This window comes from Heterocephalus glaber, unplaced genomic scaffold (assembly GCF_053883595.1).
Source record: "Heterocephalus glaber isolate CG9 unplaced genomic scaffold, H.glaber_assembly_v1.0 deba00001472, whole genome shotgun sequence".
NCBI lineage: Eukaryota > Metazoa > Chordata > Mammalia > Rodentia > Bathyergidae > Heterocephalus > Heterocephalus glaber.
The window spans coordinates 57,319,597-57,338,698 of NW_028258315.1; the positions used below are offsets into that span (position 1 = coordinate 57,319,597).

The 19,102-nt window shown below is 34.4% G+C and overlaps 1 protein-coding gene across 11 annotated transcripts in view; it reads left to right on the forward strand.

Annotated features, from left to right (window-relative positions):
* Cntn4 (contactin 4) overlaps positions 1–19,102 on the forward strand; it is a 955,384-nt gene that overhangs the window by 600,913 nt on the left and 335,369 nt on the right. For all 11 annotated transcript variants that reach the window (XM_004854222.3, XM_087182038.1, XM_087182036.1 and 8 more), the window contains 2 exons: positions 5,132–5,258; positions 13,822–13,997. In XM_004854222.3, the coding sequence (XP_004854279.2) occupies positions 5,132–5,258; positions 13,822–13,997 (303 nt within the window). The remainder of the gene's footprint in view (positions 1–5,131; positions 5,259–13,821; positions 13,998–19,102) is intronic.

Genomic DNA, 19,102 nt, shown 5'->3' on the forward strand with positions numbered 1-19,102 from the left:
ACTACATTTTATTTCTGAGATGCTTGCAGGAGGATGCTGGAAGAAGTGGTTGAGAAACATATTGATTTTGTCTCCTTTCCAAAAAACTCAATTTTGAAAAGAAAAGAATCAAATAGAAAAGGGAATTTGAGAATCACTGACTGACAGCAGTATAATCTAATAATTTTCAATATTTGATAAACAAAAGGTGAAAAAGGTTAGTGTCCATGCAATAGTACCTTGACCTTTAACTTAAGTTTCCACTCCTGAAATCTTTATTTTTTTTCTGAAGACCCAAATGTTTCAGCATAAAAGTAGGCTTTCCTCCAGTGCAATCTTTTCCTTTCTCATTTCAAAGTTGTGGTTAACTCAGAAATGGATCCAGGAGAATTTCTGTAGTATGGAATTTTAGGAAACATGAGAATTGTGGTAGAAGTGATCTTCATGACTCATTGACAAATACTTGCCAAGAAGGAAAGAATCCAGGGAGTCATATTGTACCAGTAATGGCATCTACACTGTATCTCACAAGCTGGGTCTTACACCAATAGTCTGGAATCTATAATGCTCTATTTGAGCTCTCACACTCTGACTTCTCCCTTGTTCTTTCTCTTAACCATGACTTTTGTGAATTATTAGAAGATAGAAAATTATTATTTCCCCCTCCCTTAAGAGTTCTTTAATTGTAACGTGAGCATATTCCCCTAACTTCTTCATGGCAGGTGAGGCTGTGGGGTAACTTTTCTCCTTGTTGGGGACTCAATAATAAAAAATATTATCCCTGATATCCTATCACTTATATAACAAGAAATTCATGATTCATTTCTAATAAATACAGAATGATGGTTACAGCAGAAAAGCTGTGTATATCAGGTGAGGATAAATGATTTCTATAGGTCAATGAATAATTAGAATCTCACTAAGGATCCTTGCTCTTTGTCACTTTAGTGCAGCCCCTAAGGGAGGTTTCACATTTAGCTTCTGGACTTCAACTCTGAGTGATTTAAGGAAGATGTGTTAGTTACTTTTCTCCTGTTGCTGAGACAAAATATCCGACATCCAAAGTTAGAGGGGAAGGGGTTTATTTGGCTTACAGTTAGTAGAGGTTTCAGTCCATAATCAGCTGGCTCCGAGGCTGGGATGGCAAACAAGCATCACAGAAGAGAAACAACATGGTGCACACAAGGCAGCAAAGGTAACAGGCATTACCAGCATCTTTCTGCCCCTTTTATCTTATTCAGACTACTTAGGGTGGGTAGCACCACACCCTTAATCCTAGTGCCCATGAACCTAGCATTGAATTATGAATCAATTCCAGCTTCACACTCTAGATCAAGCCTATGTCCACATGAGGCTTTGGGGGAACATCTAGACCCAAACCATAATGGGAGAGTTGGTTTATTCAGCTTTAGTCCTAGACCTTCCATTTTCTTTGTGTGAGTCAGATTTATAGTTTTCAGTTCTTGGATGCTTCCCTCTCAACTATGAGTCTAGACATGTACTACATTACTTCTCTGCTATCAAGCAAATATTTTTATACTGTGCTCAACAAAAGAAGTACATCTACAGTCACAGTTGGCTAATGTTCTGTTTTGGGGAAAATGGAAAACAGGACAGAAAGGCCTGCATTTTTAGGTTTTAACCTTTAGTGTGCACAAGAATCATCCAGAGAGTGAGGTTAATCTGCAAATTCATGGATGCCAGATTCTTCCACCAGTCAGTCTGTCTGGGGTTTAAAAAAGCAAGGATGACATGATTATAACGCAGATGGTCTACAATCTAAATTAGAGACATATCAAATTATTAAATCTTCGTTTACTGCAATGTCTCTTTACCTCTTTAGAATGAGGATCATTGTATTCTTCCAGTTGCACAAAATAACTAACTGGATAAAGCTAAAGATGAGCTTAGACGGCTGGTCTTTGAAAATGGCAAATAAGCAGTTTTGGGGGTGTACTTTCAACACAGTTGAAAGTCACTTCATGGCTTGAACACTTAAAGCAAATTTAAAACTTAATTATCCCTTCTAGGACCACCTTTCTTAGTTTTCTATTTCACTGACGCAGAAATATCATGGTTTTGGTGAGATTTAATGACTTATTTTTTCTCAAAAATGTTAGTAATGCTGGTTTAAAGATTTAAAAGTTAGGATACTTGTTTTCTACACCTGAATAGATAAATTTTCTAAAATCTCTCTCCATCTCTGTGAAACCAAACAGATCATGTATGAAAGGCTGTGGATTTCCTGAGATGAAAACTGAAGTACAATTCCCGGTATGCTAATGATAATTTTGACCCAGTAAGCTTGGTTAACCAAGAAAAAAATAAAAACTTTAGATGGAATGTGTTATTTATAGCAAATGCAAAGCATCATTATTATCAATTCTTGTTACAAAATACACAGGAAAAAATATCCTTTTTGTTATTTAAATATGGCATGGCTACACTGAGAAATAGTACAGATGTTAATCCACAGCTCTCAGCTGCATCCTGGTAATCATTATTATGTTTTATTCTTATTTGGAATTACTAGTAATAGACTGTGTATTTCTGTATGAAATACAAATCAAGGAGCACCAATGAATTGAGATGATTGATATTATATATACACACACATAATTTTGGAATTGAGGACAACAATGGAAATATAGCACTTCTTTGTTAGAGAAAATCCATGGAACTTGCTGTTATATTACAGTTCTTAATGAAGAACATTTTTCATTTAACGAGAGGTGCCAGAAATTTACTTCATACTTCATAGCTGAAATGAACCAACCTTTGACCAGTAATCTGAATTTGTGTTGAAAATACATGTGTAATTTTTGAAAATATGAAATATAAATATCTGAATCCTTAAATATCTGGCTTTAAACCACAAGCACTTAAAAAGTGTATACTTATATGCTTTTTTCCTGTGCTCTTATTTTAGCTTCTTAGACAAATCCAGTTTTCTTTGTTGAAGCCTCTCATTGACTTGAGATTTTGATTCATGGAGTCAGGAGAAGAGATGGTGGTGGTAATAAACTCAGGACATTGTTGAATGAGCATTTCATGTCCATGTCCATGTGTGTGGTAGGAGAGTACTCATGTTGCTTTCCAAGTTTTGACCAGTGAAGATTAACTAACCTAACCCAATCCCATTATTTGATTAATGAGACAATTGAGAGCTAGTGAGATCAAATAGTTTTCCAGAGGTCCCTGGGTTAGTAGTTGACTCAGGGCATTGAATTACAGTTCATGGTATTTATAAATCTGCTTGTTTTCACAACAGGGTCATGGGCTGTCCCCTCTTCTCTACAAAAAAAAATTCAATGCTAGCCATTTTTTCTCCTTAATTTTTCTTCTATCACAATCTTAACATGAAGTTAGTTTTTGCTCTTTGAAGCCTGAGTTAAAACCCTCAAAAGAAATTATCTTGCCATACTTCACCTATATTTCCAAACCAACTTGATTTATTTTCCTCTATTCTTATTCACCTGAATGAATCCATTCTGATCTTATCACCTATCAAGCAAAGGGTGATTATAAAGATTTTCCAGGATAGGAGCAGGGTAATAATCTTTAACACTTTACATTTTAGCCACAGCTGCCTCTCTCTCAAAATTCATCAGACAATGCTTAAGTAAGCCAATTCAATACAATAAAAACTGAAAAAAAGACTTTCAAGTAGGAAAAAATCTTTATCAACATCTGTAGAGATATCTTTTATACTTGGCACCACAGGGGATAGAAAAGTGAGTAAGATACAGTCATGCTCTCAAGCAGCTTATAATCCAAAAAAGAGAAAACAAAGATTCAAATTCAGTTGATGGAAAATAGATAAGTCTATAAGGAGATAGAACTTAAAAATTCTGTAGCTAACGGAAAAGGTAAGGATGTAAAAAAAATTCTAGGGAAAAAATTTGAACTTTATTTTGAAGAATGAAAATCATTTTCATGGGCAAGAGTAACAAGATCCATCTTTGAATATTCATGTGTGTGTATTCTAGAAGCACGTTTATTCTACAGTGGTTCTTCTGTATGGCTTGCAAATTATTCCAGTCTTTAAATTTTGTTACTATCCAAGGACAAAATAAGTTTCATGCATCTGGTTTCCCTTATTTAGAGAAAGCATTTAGAAATGCATAGATATTTGCCATCACTGCATCCTCCAAGCACATTCTGTGAAGTTAAATCATCAAAGCTGATAATTTCAACATCAGGATTGTAGGTTGTTTTTTATTTGCCTACATAGATATTCTAAGGACGTTTTATGTGTGTGTGTGTGTGTGTGTGTGTGTGTGTGTGTTTGTGTGTATGTCACTTTCTTGTCACTGGGACAAAATACCTGACACCCACAACTCAAAGGAGGAGACTTTTATTTTTGGTTATAGTCCATAATTGGCTTGCTCCAAGACAGAAACAGCATGGTAAAAGGGCAAGGTGGAGAAAAACTGCCCCTCCCAAGGCAACCAGGAAGCAGAAAGCAAGAGGAGCTGGGGAGAGAGATACATCCCTATAGGTCCCGCCAGCAGAGACCTGCCTCCTCCCACCAGGCCAGCCTCCTAGCAGCATATTTAGCAATGGATTCATCTGTGGATTAATCCGCTGATGAATATTGCACCCCTACCTTCCAAAAGCCCCACCTCTGAACATATGAGTCTTTTGGGGGCCATTCCAGATCCATATCATAGCATGTATAAACAATATAGAGCTATTTCTTATTACTACCTTTTAAAAAATCATCACTGCTTATTTCCAACTACATTCTTTCAGTACAGAGTAGAAGAATGTTAACTTTGTGACATTACACAAGCTTTCAATATGATAACAACACAAAGGGATGTAGGAGGCACGAAATGTGGACAAATTAAAATAGTGGGCAAAAAGCAGATGAAACAATAAGAAGTAGAGCAATGAAGGTAAGATGCCAGGCAGTCTGTGTTTGGAAGTTACTAGAAAATAAATGATTAGTATGAAATAGAGAAAACCTTTCTCTTTATTTAAACCACATGAAATCATTCTTCAGTGGGAAATTTCTTCCCAAAGTTGGAATTGAATCTGTTGCACATCACTATTATTTTTTTTCTTTTATTTTCATGATACTGTTTTTGCTTATTCCTCCTATTTGGAATATGTTTTTCATTTTGAACACTTTCTTCTCTTGTTTCAGATGACTACACACTACATGGCCCAGTTTTTATTCAAGAACCAAATCATGTAATGTTATCTTTGGATTCTGAGGAGAAAAAAGTGAAGCTCAGTTGTGAAGTCAAGGGGAATCCAGAACCTCACATCAGGTTTGTTGATTTAAAAGCATGTGCTTCCATAAATATAGTTTATGTTATTAAAATCAGCAAGTACTACAAGGTACTGGTTACATAAAGAACTTTTTAATAGACATCATGGGATATTCTGAGAAGCATAAGGAAATACTAATTTCATGAAAAGATAAGTATACCACTTCTGTTTCTGGTAATGCTAGGAATTAAATATTCTGATTGACCCTCTTCTTGACAACCTGAACAATCCCTCGTAACACTTTTTTTTTTCCAGAACCAGGAATCGAACTCAGGACCTAGTGCTTGCCAGGCAGGCACTGGCACCACTGGGCTAAACCTCTGGCCCTATAACATATTTTTAAATAATGGTGCTATTTTTAAGTGTCAGTAAAATGGTAAGAAAGTGAATAATACTCAGAAGTCTAAGAGAAAATGGGTGTGAAACCCCATGAAGTAAACTGTACACTAAAGGCAGTTTTCAACTGAATGAAATAAGTGACCTGAGCTTTGAGTCCTGTAGGCTCATGAGGACCAGGGTCACAAGACAAATCCTAACCTGAGCTGATGGGAGACTTGAACATGAGAACACTCCCCAGAATAACCAGCAATCCATATGCTATACCCTTAGAGTAAATGTGGACAAGAAATACGTTTGCCGTCCAAAAGGTTAGCAAAGCACCAGGAATTGCTCATTTCAAACCTTGAGTCTGAGTGCTTTCCAGAGCAAATGAGATATAGGTAAAAAGAGAATTAGTAAACTGCAAGACAAGTTAAGGAAATTGTCCAAGCAAAAAAAAGATAAGAGGAGCAGAACATCAGAGATAGAGAGACTGAAGCAGAGATGAAGCCAGAGATAGAAACAGACTCTCAACTGTTCCAGAAAGAAAGGCAAGGAAGGAAAAGCAGGACCAACATTTAAAGGGAAGGCTCAGAATTTTTCAACACTAATAAAAACTTGCAGCCCACAGATTTACAAAGTCCAATGGATGTCAAGCAGTAGAGATGAAAATGAAGACTTATCTGGAATAGTAAAACAGCATGACACCAAGTCAAAGAAATGATCATAAAAATACTCAGAGTTGTAATACAGATATTCTTCAAAGAGATGGTAATTAAACTGTCAATGGAGTTCTCAATAGCAACAACAACAAAAACAAAAAGAGGCAGAATGTAGATTCTTCAATATCCTGAGACAATTTAACTGTCAAACTTGTACAGAAAAGAAGAACAAAGAATAGCTATTATCCAAAACACAAAAAATTATGAAGGCTAGTGAGGATGAAAAGGAATGGGAACTCTTATACACTGTTGGTAAGAATATGAATTAGTATAGCCATTATGAATAATTGTATGTAGATTCTTCAAAAAGCTAAAAATAGATTTACCATACAATCTAGCTACTCCACTGCTGAAGAAAGATCCAAAGGAAATAAAATCAGTGTATCGAAAAGGTACTTTTTTGCTGCATTGCCATTCATAGTAGCTCAGATATTGAATTAGCTGAGGTATCCACCAACAGATGAAGGGATTAAGAAAAATGTGATCTATACCCAGTGGAATATTAGACACCTGTAAAAAAGAATGGAATTCTGTCATTTTTTCAATGTTGATAGCACTGAAGGACATAATGCTAAGTGAAAGTTAGGCAAAGAAAGACAAATGATGCATGTTGTCCTTGTATGAGGAAGCTGAAAGGTTGATGCTCCTACAAGTAGAGAGTTGGGTAGTGGTTACCAAAGCCTAGAAAGAGAAGAGGGGAGAAGAGATAGTAAGAAATTGGGTAACAAGTACCAAAATACATAAGCTAGAAGGAATAAATTCTAGTATTCTACAGCACATTGGGAAGACTATAGTTTAAAACAATTTATTATATGTTTCAAAATAATTGGAAGAGAGGCATTTAAGTGTTCCCAATACAAAGAAATGCTTATTGTCCTCAGTATGCTATATGTATGTGACAATTATGCATTGTATGCTTGTATCAGACTATCATGCTGCACCCCTAAATATGTACAATTTTTATATGTCAATTAGAAATTAAAGAAAAAGAAGAGAAAATAAATATATCTTTAGGCAGATAAATGAAAATTTAATTCCTGTATTGTTGCTAAAGGAAATTCTAAAAGACACACTTGAGACAGAATAAAAATGCTCCCAGATATAAGAATAAATGATAAGTAAATAAAGTGCTAATATTAGTAATTCTCAAAAAATTGATTGCCCTAAACAATAAAAATACCATCCTGTTCAAATAAAAAGAGGAAATGTTAAAATTCATAACAATAATAGAAATAAATCAAACAGAGATATCCTAGACAATGGATTATTCACATGGTTTTTAAAAATTTCATATACAAAAAACCAGTTCCAAGGGAATATAAGACCTAAATAGGTCTCTTAAAATATTTTTTAAATGAAACAGGCGCACACATTATGATTTTGAAGGTGGAAAAGGTTTCTTAATACAAAAAAAATAGAACTCATAATAGAAAACACTTCATTTCATTAATATTGAGAATTTCTGTTCAACAGAATATCCTAAGGTAAGCAAAAGTACCACCTTCAGATTGAGAAGATATTTTAGCGTATTTGTCATTGATAAACCATTAGTGTCCAGGATATTTAGAGTTCCAACAAATTAAAATGTGGAAAACAAGTAGCCCAGTGAAAACATTAGCAAAACACTTGAGCAGGTCTAAGAAAATGAAGTCCAAATATATAGTGAACATATAAAAAGTACATCAATGTCATTAGTGAACAGAAATGTGCAATTAAAAATGGAATGACACACTATTTCACACTTACTGGACTGACAAAAATTTGGAGAACTAACAACATGTTGGTGAAGATGTTAAGCAAACAGAATCCTTGAACATTGTTGGTAGGAATATAAATTGGGAAAAGCTCCTGAGGGAGGGGTGACATTTTCTAGTAAAGTTAAAAGTGTGTATACCCTATAGTCCAGTAGGTATAATCTCATAATATCTTTGGGACTAAACATAACCTGTTCTATTCATACAAAGTACCCAAGTGCAGTAGTGAAAATGAGTGAATTATATCTGTATATAACATAATTTTGAGGAAACAAAGCATGTCACAGCAGAATACATAGCATATAATTCCATATTTGTAAAGTTAAAAAGCAGTAAAGATGGAATGGTTGTTTAAAGTATAGAGGACTTCACTCCTGCTCTCTTAGTGTTTTCAGCTGGTCCTGAGAATTAAACTGACATAAAACAGATCAACAAGAAAAAAAGCACACAAATTTATCTAATATAAGTTTTATATGGCAAGGGAATCTTCACAGGCAAATGAAGACCTAAAGATATAATTATCATTGAGCACATGTAATGAATTAGACAAAAAGTAGTAAATTGTGAGAAGATAACTAAATTATGTAGGAGGCTAAAAGAAAATATTTAACAAGATCTGTACAGAATTTCTGTTTCAGCTTCCTGTTCTTGATGAAAAGCTTGTTACTTTCCTTCTACTATGGGGGTGCATCTTTCATATGCAGGTTACATCTTTTAATTATTTGGAACTGAATGAAGGGTAGGGTGATCTTCTTGGATGTACTGTTTTTCAAGTGCCTTTAACCCAATTATATGAGAGCAGTATGTCCTGCATCATCATGTTCTGAACTTTTTCATGAGATAATTCCATACATGATAAAATCATTTAAAGATTATGAAAATTATACTAGTCAGCTCTCCTGTCTCTGGGACACAATACACATAACTCAAAGGAGAGGTTTAATTTGACTTATGGCTTTAGTGGGTTCAGTACATGGCTGGCTGCCTCCAAGGGAGAAACATAGTGGTAGAAGGGTTTGGCAAAGCAAAGATATTCAGTTCATGGCAGCCAGGAAGCAGAGCAAGGGAACTGTCCCAGAGAGGAGTGGGTGGGGACCAGATACAGACACCAAGGTCATGCCTCCATGACCTACCCAGACAAACCCAGAAGAGTGCTTTACTAATCCCCTGGGCAGCTTCCAGGCCAATCACATTGACAATCCACTTTAACTATAATAGAAATGAATAAGCCAAAATTGATGATTATAACTAACCATTCAGAAAGGTAGTGGATACAAGAGACTTCAACCATGATAATACTGGCATTATTCCTTTTTTAAAGCACAAATCATCATTTTCTCATGATTCTGTATAACTTATATTATAATTTTGCCACTATTCAAATTTAATGATGAAGAATTTAGGCCAAGAGCTAATAAAGAATATTACATTGAAACAAAAAATATATATAATATGATATGTATGATATGGGAGAGATTGGAGTCATCAGAAAAGATTCACAGGAGAAATGAGATTTACAGGTAATTTTCAAATAGGCAGAGAGCAAATATATTCCATAAAAGATAAAGGACAGTAGTATTAGCATAATGACTGTCACTTTAGAATTTAATTTATGCATTCCTTCCTCCATAGATTTATTCATCAAACATATCACCTTTCATCAACAAGCCAAACTAGTGTTTTTCAAAGTGTGAATCCCTGGAGTTGGCTCAAGGATTCCCCAGGGTAAAGAATAGCAGTCTGTACCCAATATTTTACCTTAGCAGCTCTACCTTGAACTAGTGTATACATTAGAACTCTGAAAACTATGTCAATAAAGAAAAATATTTAACCACTATTTTAAACAGCTACAATGAACCACATACCACACAAATTTAAAGTATTCAAAGATTAATAGATTGTAGCACATTCTATTAGTGTTATTGGTGAACTGCCTAGTGTAGTACTGTGATATGAATATGGAAAAATATGTCGTAAGTTCTAGGGCATGCTACAGAAAAGAGAGTCTAATGTGGAACGAGGCAGGCAGGTATCACTGAAGGTTCCACAACAAAAGAGATATTGAAATTCTTTCAATAAAAGACAAGTGGTCTTTTACCATATGGATAATGAAAGGAAGTGCATTCTAGGAAGTAAAAAACAACTTTTAATTAGAGTGGATACTAGAATTAGAGTGAATATATGATTTGTCATCCAAAGCAGGACACTTTTGAGAGTGAAAGTCTACTGTTTATAATTCTTGCAGGACAACAGCTGTAAACTTAACACTGTCCCGAGCAAACTAGAACACATTTTCTATCTACAATATAGCACAGTAAAGTTAAGGCTAAGTAAAATAGTTTAAATTACAATATAGAGTGAAAATAAAAGCAAGAGACAAAGGCTTCTAGGTATATAAATGAGTTAACTGATCCCAGTACAGAGCAAAGAGTAAGTTCAAATGTTAGCTATAAATAAAAACAAAATTTGCAGCAGAATTTGGCAAGCTGCTGCTTTATTTTTCCTCAAATGTGACCTTTAATTAACATTGTTTTTGTAACATGGTGTTTCTATATATACACAGGCTTGCCTTGTTATTTAAAACAAGTCTCAGAACAGAAACCTATTATGTTTTTAAAGATTGCCAGAAAACGCTTAGAAGAAAACTTCTGATCAAATGCACTAGCAGTTCTTTGCAGTGTATTTTGCTTGCTCTGATACCTTTGGCTATTTCCCTGCAATGTAATAGGAGATTGGTACCTAAAAGCTAAAAGGGCTTTCTTGTTGAAGCAAAGAGCAAGAGAAGGAATGGAGAGATCATGTATTTTCAAACATCTTGCTGGATGAACATTTTCAGTCTTCAGGGCTAAGAAGTAGGTGAAATTCCAATGTGAGCTCTCCATGGGGATCTTCAGCATCAGATTTTTCCCTTGGACAACCCCAACTGACCTCTTTTCTTTGTGTTTATTCCCTCAACTGAGTCTTTTCCTTTCATTGTCTCCTGCCCCTCAATTTTGAAAGGATTGACCCAGACCCAGAAAAATTTTAAAGTTTTGACTTATGCCAACTTCACTTGTATTAAAGTTCCCTAAGGACAGATGACATTACTTATTTCACTCAGCATCCATTTCCAGACTGAAGAAACGTTTTAAGTACTTGGTTAGAGTACTTTTGCTGTGAGGTTTGTATTCAACTGAGTTAGCAGAGAACACATTCTAAGCCAGAAAGGCCTTGCCCCTCCCTTAGTACCAAATTCAAACAGTTAACAGCAAAGAAAAGAGGGTTTTGCTGCAGCAAATCCCACAGATAGCTTCCCAGTAAAGTCTGCAAAATTATGCCTTGTAGGGCTTCACAGTGTCAATGTTTGGTTGTACACAATCCTGCTCTCTGGAGAGAGTTGAGTCCTGCTTCCACAAAAATTCAGAAATAAACTTACAAGACAACAACTTGCCTTGCCCCTTGGGAAAAATCTCTGGTTTGCTTTAAATGAGCATTGCCTCTATATTACCAATACTTAAAAGATTGCTCAAACATTGAAACTAATGTGAATTTTTCAAGAGTGTTTCAGTATGCAATGAGATAAACAATTCGGGGCAATCCACATGCAATTGGAATGAACACTGACTGCATTGTAATAAAACTTCTGATCATGCTTTAATAGAGATACAACTGCACTTCTCAGAAAGCACTTTATTTTCTAAGTAATCCCCTTTCCTTTGCTGTTTGTATGTAAAAGCAGGCAATAAAGTAGATTAACAGACTTCCTGCACAGCACTGTGGTTGAGATGACTAGTGTAGATAAACCTACAGAAGTTATTATTCCCACAACCACTCTTCTAAAAAAAGGCTCACATGGTCCCATTCCCAAATTTCACACTCTGCTTTCAGCTCACATTATATTGCAATTTCCTCTTTGAGTTCTTAGATTTGTCATATTAAATTGCTCAACTATCGTTTGAACTGAGAGTTATGGCTAAGACGTGATCAGCTGACTAAAAACAAATGTCTAAAGCAGGCAGTCAGTTCTAGAGATTCATGTGCATACGGCGCTGCTAGAATATAACCCTGGCTGTTGTCTTTATTGCTTATTACTTTCTTCTCTGTGTGAGAGCACAGAGAGAATTACTGTTGAACCTAAAAACATTGTCAGTTTCTAATACTCACCTTCTTATAAGCAAACGCTTAAAGAACTATGTACTATTTTGTGCTTCTAGCCCACTTTCCCCATCCCACCCCTCCTGCTTCTAGGTTTTTATATTTTGAAAACAAAAATGTGAATAAACATATGCTCCTCTGGTGTGGTGTGTTAGGGGACTTCATGAACTGTATGTGCTCAAAGCTCAAGTATCTAGCAAAGAAGTAAAATATTTAGTTAATTAAATTCATTAAATGTTTATTGAGCACACTGAGAGAGTCAACTTCTGGATGACTAAAATGAGAATACAAAAGTGGATAGGCAAATTTTCTACAGTGGAAGCAAAATTCTTACATAAAGAAACAGGGAGACCAGAAAATTGGGCAGCTCTGATTAATTTTCGCTAAAAATATGTAGGAAGACCTCATTGTAAACTTTGTCCTTTAAAATTGACTTTGAAGTATGAAAGAAATCTTAACAGAAAGAAAGGATTACTTCTACATACATTTGTTTTTGCTGGTACCAGTTGTCCAAATTTTGACAAAAACTAGCCTCCGATTTTTCCATTTAAATTCTTTTGCATGAGGACATACAACATAGTGCCTGGGGATATTATAAAGGATGCACAATGAATGCACATATGCATTGTTTTGGATCAGTTTCCTTTGTGCTATAGAATTTTCTTATTTTTGATCTCCTAATGTGATTACTATTGCTACCAAGACTCTTCCATAATTCCCAAGTTCCAACTATGCTGTTTTCTTACCTATACTCTGCGTAATATGTGGAATTGTGGGTAAATAATGAAGATAGTCAAAAAAAAAAAAAAGAAGAAGAAGAAGAAGATAGTCACCTGGAAGATGACTTGGTTAAGATAAACTCTTTGGATGAGAGGGCAATGTAAAAAAATAAAATTGTAGATCTTCTTACTGAAGTTTCACTGTAGAAAATTGAGAGTCCCACTAGACAATTTATTGGGCTCACTACTATAGTCATATTCACAGGTGATCCAAATAAATATGCAGGACAACAAAACAGTCTTTGCTTCAGTCACCTTGTAACCTGACCTTCAGTTTACTGGGATAGTTGGTTGATGATTTTATTGTGAGTGGCTAAGGAGCTCTTCAAAATGATTGCAAAACTAGCTCTAGATCAATAGAGTTTTCCTGGTTTGCAGGAAAACTCATTTTAAGGACTTCACTCATTTTAATGACCACATCTGGACAACTGTGCTGTAGTTTCATCAAATACTCAACAATCTACCTGAAACTGGTGAATTATGTCACCTGTATAGCCCCATTTAAAGAGTAACTGCAAACTAGATAAAAGGTCTTTACTGAGGAATTCTATTTGAAGAAAGTTGTACAAAGTGCTATGGGAAATCCACTCTCTGCAAAAAGTGTTTTAAACATCGAAATAGTCACAGAAACAGGTGTTAAAAATTTATTATTGTTGTTTACTTTAAAGGATGTGCTCTTTCCATAAGCACTTAAGATGTCACATTGCTGGATCGAGCAGTTCTGTTTTTTTAGCCTTGCTATAAAAAGTTTATAAATGTGATTTCATGTGATTTATGTACCTTATATATTTTAGACAATTCAAACTTAGTGATTAATATTACAAGGCTTTATCTACTGGCATTTTTATATTATAGGTGGAAGTTAAATGGAACAGATGTTGACATTGGAATGGATTTCCGCTACAGTGTTGTTGAAGGCAGCTTATTGATCAATAACCCCAATAAAACCCAAGATACTGGAACTTACCAGTGCATAGCAACAAACTCATTCGGAACAATTGTTAGCAGAGAAGCAAAGCTTCAGTTCGCTTGTAAGTACCATTTATATCGTACTGTAAATGTTACTTTGCATTTTTGTACCATTGTATTAGTAAGCATTTGAAACAATTTCTTTTTAAAAACCAAAGACATTTTAATTAATTATATAATTTCTATCCTTTTCTCATATTTGGGAAATATCTTATTTGTAGGATAAATTGTAAATACGAGTGGGAAGATATATGTTTCTGCTTTCTTAAAGCCTCAGATATTTTGATTATTTGATAATGATGCCTTCTATACAAATAAACTTTCATACACTGAATTTTACACATCAATAAATTTATATACATGAGTTATTCACACATATTTTAAGTAGAATGTGTTTCCAACAAAGCAATTGAACTGCAAGTAACCTAGTAGTCAATAAAACATAAAGCTCAGAGCTGGAAAAGAACAATTAAAATTTTAAAAAAATCTCAACAATTAGTTAATTCTATAATTCTCCAATTAAAAAAATTCTATAGGGTAGGAAAAAATGCAAAACTACAATAGTAACTAAAGGTAGGCATAAAGTGTTACTCACCTTTTATATTTACAATTTAGAACATTAAAAAACAAATTACCATCTCTTAAAACTACTATTCAGTAAAAATTCATAAATATAAAAATAAAGAATTTAGAAATAAATATAAAATCCAACAGCACGAGCAGGGAGTAAACATTTGAGTAGAGAGGCCTCTGAGTATTAATGTGCAGCTACATTTTTTAAGGTTTATGTATTTGAATATGATTTTAAATTTCTTGTGTGAAGTCCCAACCTATATAGCTGTGTCACGAGCTTCATAATTACTTAGTCTGTTGGTAAAAGCACTGTAGAATGTTCTTATTAACAAAATCATCTCCAGGAATTTAATATCAAATAACCTAATAATCTATTATTGTTGTTTGGTGACATTTTTATTAGTTAAGAAATTAATTTTCTGAGAATAATGTATATAAAAAATTTCTGGTTTGTCTGTAAATGTCTCTTCAGATGCTCTTGTAAATATTCTTAGGTGCTCAGAATAACAGAAGGACAATATGCCTGGTTAAGTGCTATTGAACAAATGTGTTTTTTCCTCTTGGCTTAATAAAATAGAATATCTGTATTTATTTTTCAGTAATGACAGATGAGTCTTTCTGGATTCATTTTAGAAAACAACCCCAGAATCATGGATGCAAACAATAGGGGAACATATCAGTACTCAGTAAATCTTGCAATGCTTTGATATATTTTTACTCCAATAGTATAAGATTTTAACAGTAACAACAGATGGAGATAGCATTACCAGCCTTTCATTTTTTAAAGCTACATTTAAAAATCTAATTACCAAACCTGGAGACTATTTTTGGGGGGGAAAGTTCAGGAATCTTTACTGTCAAAAACATCAGAAAGACCAGAATCTTACACTCAAGAACAGTCATTTAATATAATAGTTTACCCCAAGGAAATGTTTTCTGACTCATTTTGTAGTAGTTTGGCCTGAGGACTGGTATTTGGAATCCATCTTGTTCATCCTTCATCACCAATGAAATAAGCATTCCTGACCATACCCCAAAGCTTTGCTGATGGTCATTCAATTTGAAAAATTCTAATGATGAAGAGTTCACCTACTCATCATAAAGCATCCTGTCGTAGAGTAGGCTGCAAAAATATAATACAAAGGCAAGCCCATCTCTTCCTTAAAATTGAGCCAGATCATATCTACATCTCTAGCACTTTCACTACTAATTCTTACTGTATGATACTGTTTAGGCTTCCAATATGTGAAAACATATCTTGTTACATAATAATTCTTTTCTTCTCCAAGTACTTAATCTGAGGTCATCTTTTTCATAACACAACCATGTTAATTCATCTATTAAATTGTGAACTTTTAGGAATGTGCACAATTCCATTCATGTAGCTTGACTTTTGCAGAGAACACTAGGAACTGTAGCTTCCCATGATGTGAACTTCTTTTTCAATTAATGTAGCTGACAACAATGTTCATTTTTTAAAAAGAACTGGTCTTGTATTATAAACTTACTTTGGACATATAGTCAGATACAATCAGAGAATTGTTTTTTAATGAGTTTCTATTAATCCAGAGCTATCCATGTTACTTTATTACCCTAAATTTATAAATCAGATTTATCCCTATTAAGTTCACCTTTGTAATAGTGACCCTTTGTTCATCACATTTGAAATTGTTTTTATTTTTTTTACCTGACATATTGATTGCCCTAGTTCAATGCCCACATAAAATTTGATAAGCATGTCTCCATTCAAATAACTGATGCAACTTGTTGACCCAGGCAGGGCATCATGCCTTTAGAGAACTTCCACTAAGATGAGGGAAAACCTTTAAATCAATATTGTTTGGATGTTCTTGTTTAACCAGCTACAAATTTAGCCAAATATTCTGTAATTAATCCCCAATTTCTCCTACTTATTCTTAAAGTAATGGGAAGCTTTGCTTAGTGCCTGGCAAAACTAAGATATACTATTTCTAAAACATCCACTCCTACCTGGTATCTCTACATCATCAAACCCTTCTTCTGCCATTTATCATAGAACAGCCAAAGTAATCTTTTAAAAATATAAATTAGATCATTTAACTTTCATGTTTTATGCCTTCTACTACACTTAGAGTAAATCTAAAATTCGTTACTAAGGTCTCATTTTAATTTTTCAAAGTGACAAAACTATTTTTTTGTACCAGAGCCTTCAAACTTTCATTCACTCTGCCTGATATGCTTTTCTCAGGATCTTTTACATGACTTACTTCTTATAATCCTCAGTTCTCAATTTAGGCGCCATCTTGCAAGAGAAAGTTTCCTTATCTCCCTAACATAACAAGAAATTGTTATCATTTAGTCTCCTTTCCTTTGCCTTCCTTCCTCCAGCCCTCTACTTCTATGTAACAAAATTCTCTATTTCGTTTATCAAGATTTAATAAAACTTGGAAAGATTTTGTATTTTTGTCTCATTTATTATTGACTCCTCTGATAGAATCTAGTCCTGAGACTATGTTGTCCATCTTTAGGTCTCAGAGTGCAACAGTTTCTGTAGAAACAAAGGAATGCCTTTATTAATGCTCAACACAACAAAAATATGTATAAAGTTAAATTGGGGATAAGGTATTTTAAAAACCTACACCCTTTATTCTTTAGGCCAGTGATGTTGAACTTTTTAGAGCTTTGAATGATACGAACACCCCACTGCGGTACTTGTACCATAGGTTCACCAATACTGCTCTGACTTATGCTCTGACATCATTTTCTTTATTATAAATCTATAGTTTCTAGCCTTTTAAAAATCTCCTACATTCATTAAATTAAAAAAAAGTGGAAATGAAATGTTTAATTTCTTGGAATAAATTGCTTTTCTTCACTAAGTAAATAAATGTGAAGCAAGACAGTGATATCTTTTGAGCTTTTCTGATTTCCTTCACTCTAAGATATTTCAGTCATTATGGGAAAATACTACTTTTAAACTGTATTTACTGTGCTATACTATGCAAATGAGAATATTTAAGGTAGTTTAAATGTGTATTGGCCTATACAATTCTTAAATGAAATTGAAGATTTACTAACCGATTTATTCATTATTATTACACAGCTGAGTGGCAGAGCCTTCAGCTCCTAGTCTGGTACAGCCTGACACTCTTTTCTTCTTCCTTAGACCGACCTTCTCCATAAGAATAACATCCCTTTACCTTCATGAAGCATGTTACAGTTTTCAGATATCATTTAGGTACTTTGGGTAATCTTATCCACAGCATAGTCTTGTAAACTAGATATAATTATTTTCATTTTGTGGATCATTTAAAAAAGTTTCCATGGCATTTCTGTTGATACAATTTGGTAATGTCTTATTTTAGCATTTAGCATTTTTCAATTGAACTAAGAGTCATAAGCAAAATTTCTAATTCACTAATGATATTTTTCTCATTTTTAAAATTTAATATCTCTAGAATAGAAAGCCTTTGATTAAACAGGCATTGCATAATTAAGGCCCTTTTTATAAAGTATGGACATTTTCATAAGCATATATTATTATAATATAATTTGGAACACTTTGTTTTTCAGTTCTTCTGCAGTATTAAGCTATCAGCAATCACTTCCTTCATTGCCACTTACCCTGCTGCATATCTCTTGTACCATTTAGTCTTTTTTTTTTTTTTTGTACCTGGGATTGAACTCAGGTCCTTCCACTTGCAAGGCAGGCAGCAGAACCACTGAGCTAAATCCCCGGCCCCAACCATTTAGTCTTTCTGTTTTACCTAGGGCTACAAAACTTGATTGACTAATTTGCCCACTGCCTAGCACTCAGCAAACTCATAATAGTTGTTGAATGAATGAGTCAATAAATAAGTATTAGATGCTAAGTCATCGGGCATAAGGAATGAGTTGAACCACTGACTTCAGGGAGTTTTAAATGATCCTTTTTAGAGTGATTTGGAGGTGCATGCAAGCTTCACACTTTGACGTTGTATAAGGGACAGTTGATGTCTGAATTTCAGATGAGCATGTATGTTGTGATGGGAGTCCTTCGCCTACTTAAGAAAGATGCTAATGTGTGGAACGCATCCAGCATGTCATCCCTGTTCATTTGTGCCCTGGAGAGTCAGCCTGGTACTATGCCTAGCTTCAGTGAAGTGTCTAAGAATACCTTTCCTTTCATCTTAGGTGTGCCTCTCCAGCCTTCAATAGCTACATCCTCTCTTTTACCCAGGAAGAAAAGCAAGTTGAATGCTCTGTTAATAAGATAAGGCAAAAGTAGAAGGAATTTCAGTGCGTTATATCCACAATGTAATGACAGAGTTGTTCTCAGAGGCTGTGTCTGTACAGAATGAAGTGCTCCAGCCTCACCATGCTTGCTGCCATGCTTCTCCAGGCAACCATCCTAATCTCATTCTGCTTGAGATTCGTGCAGTCATTCAGCAGAACAATTTTTCTCTGACATATAGACATGGATATTTAAAAAATAAATTTTAATACACACCTCTACACTCACAAAACATAAATCATTATTTTTTCAAAAGCTGGAAGTGGGCTTGAGAACCTGAGTTACTATATTGGCTAACTTCAATGTAATGCAATGCTCTATTTCATTTGATATGTCCCGTCA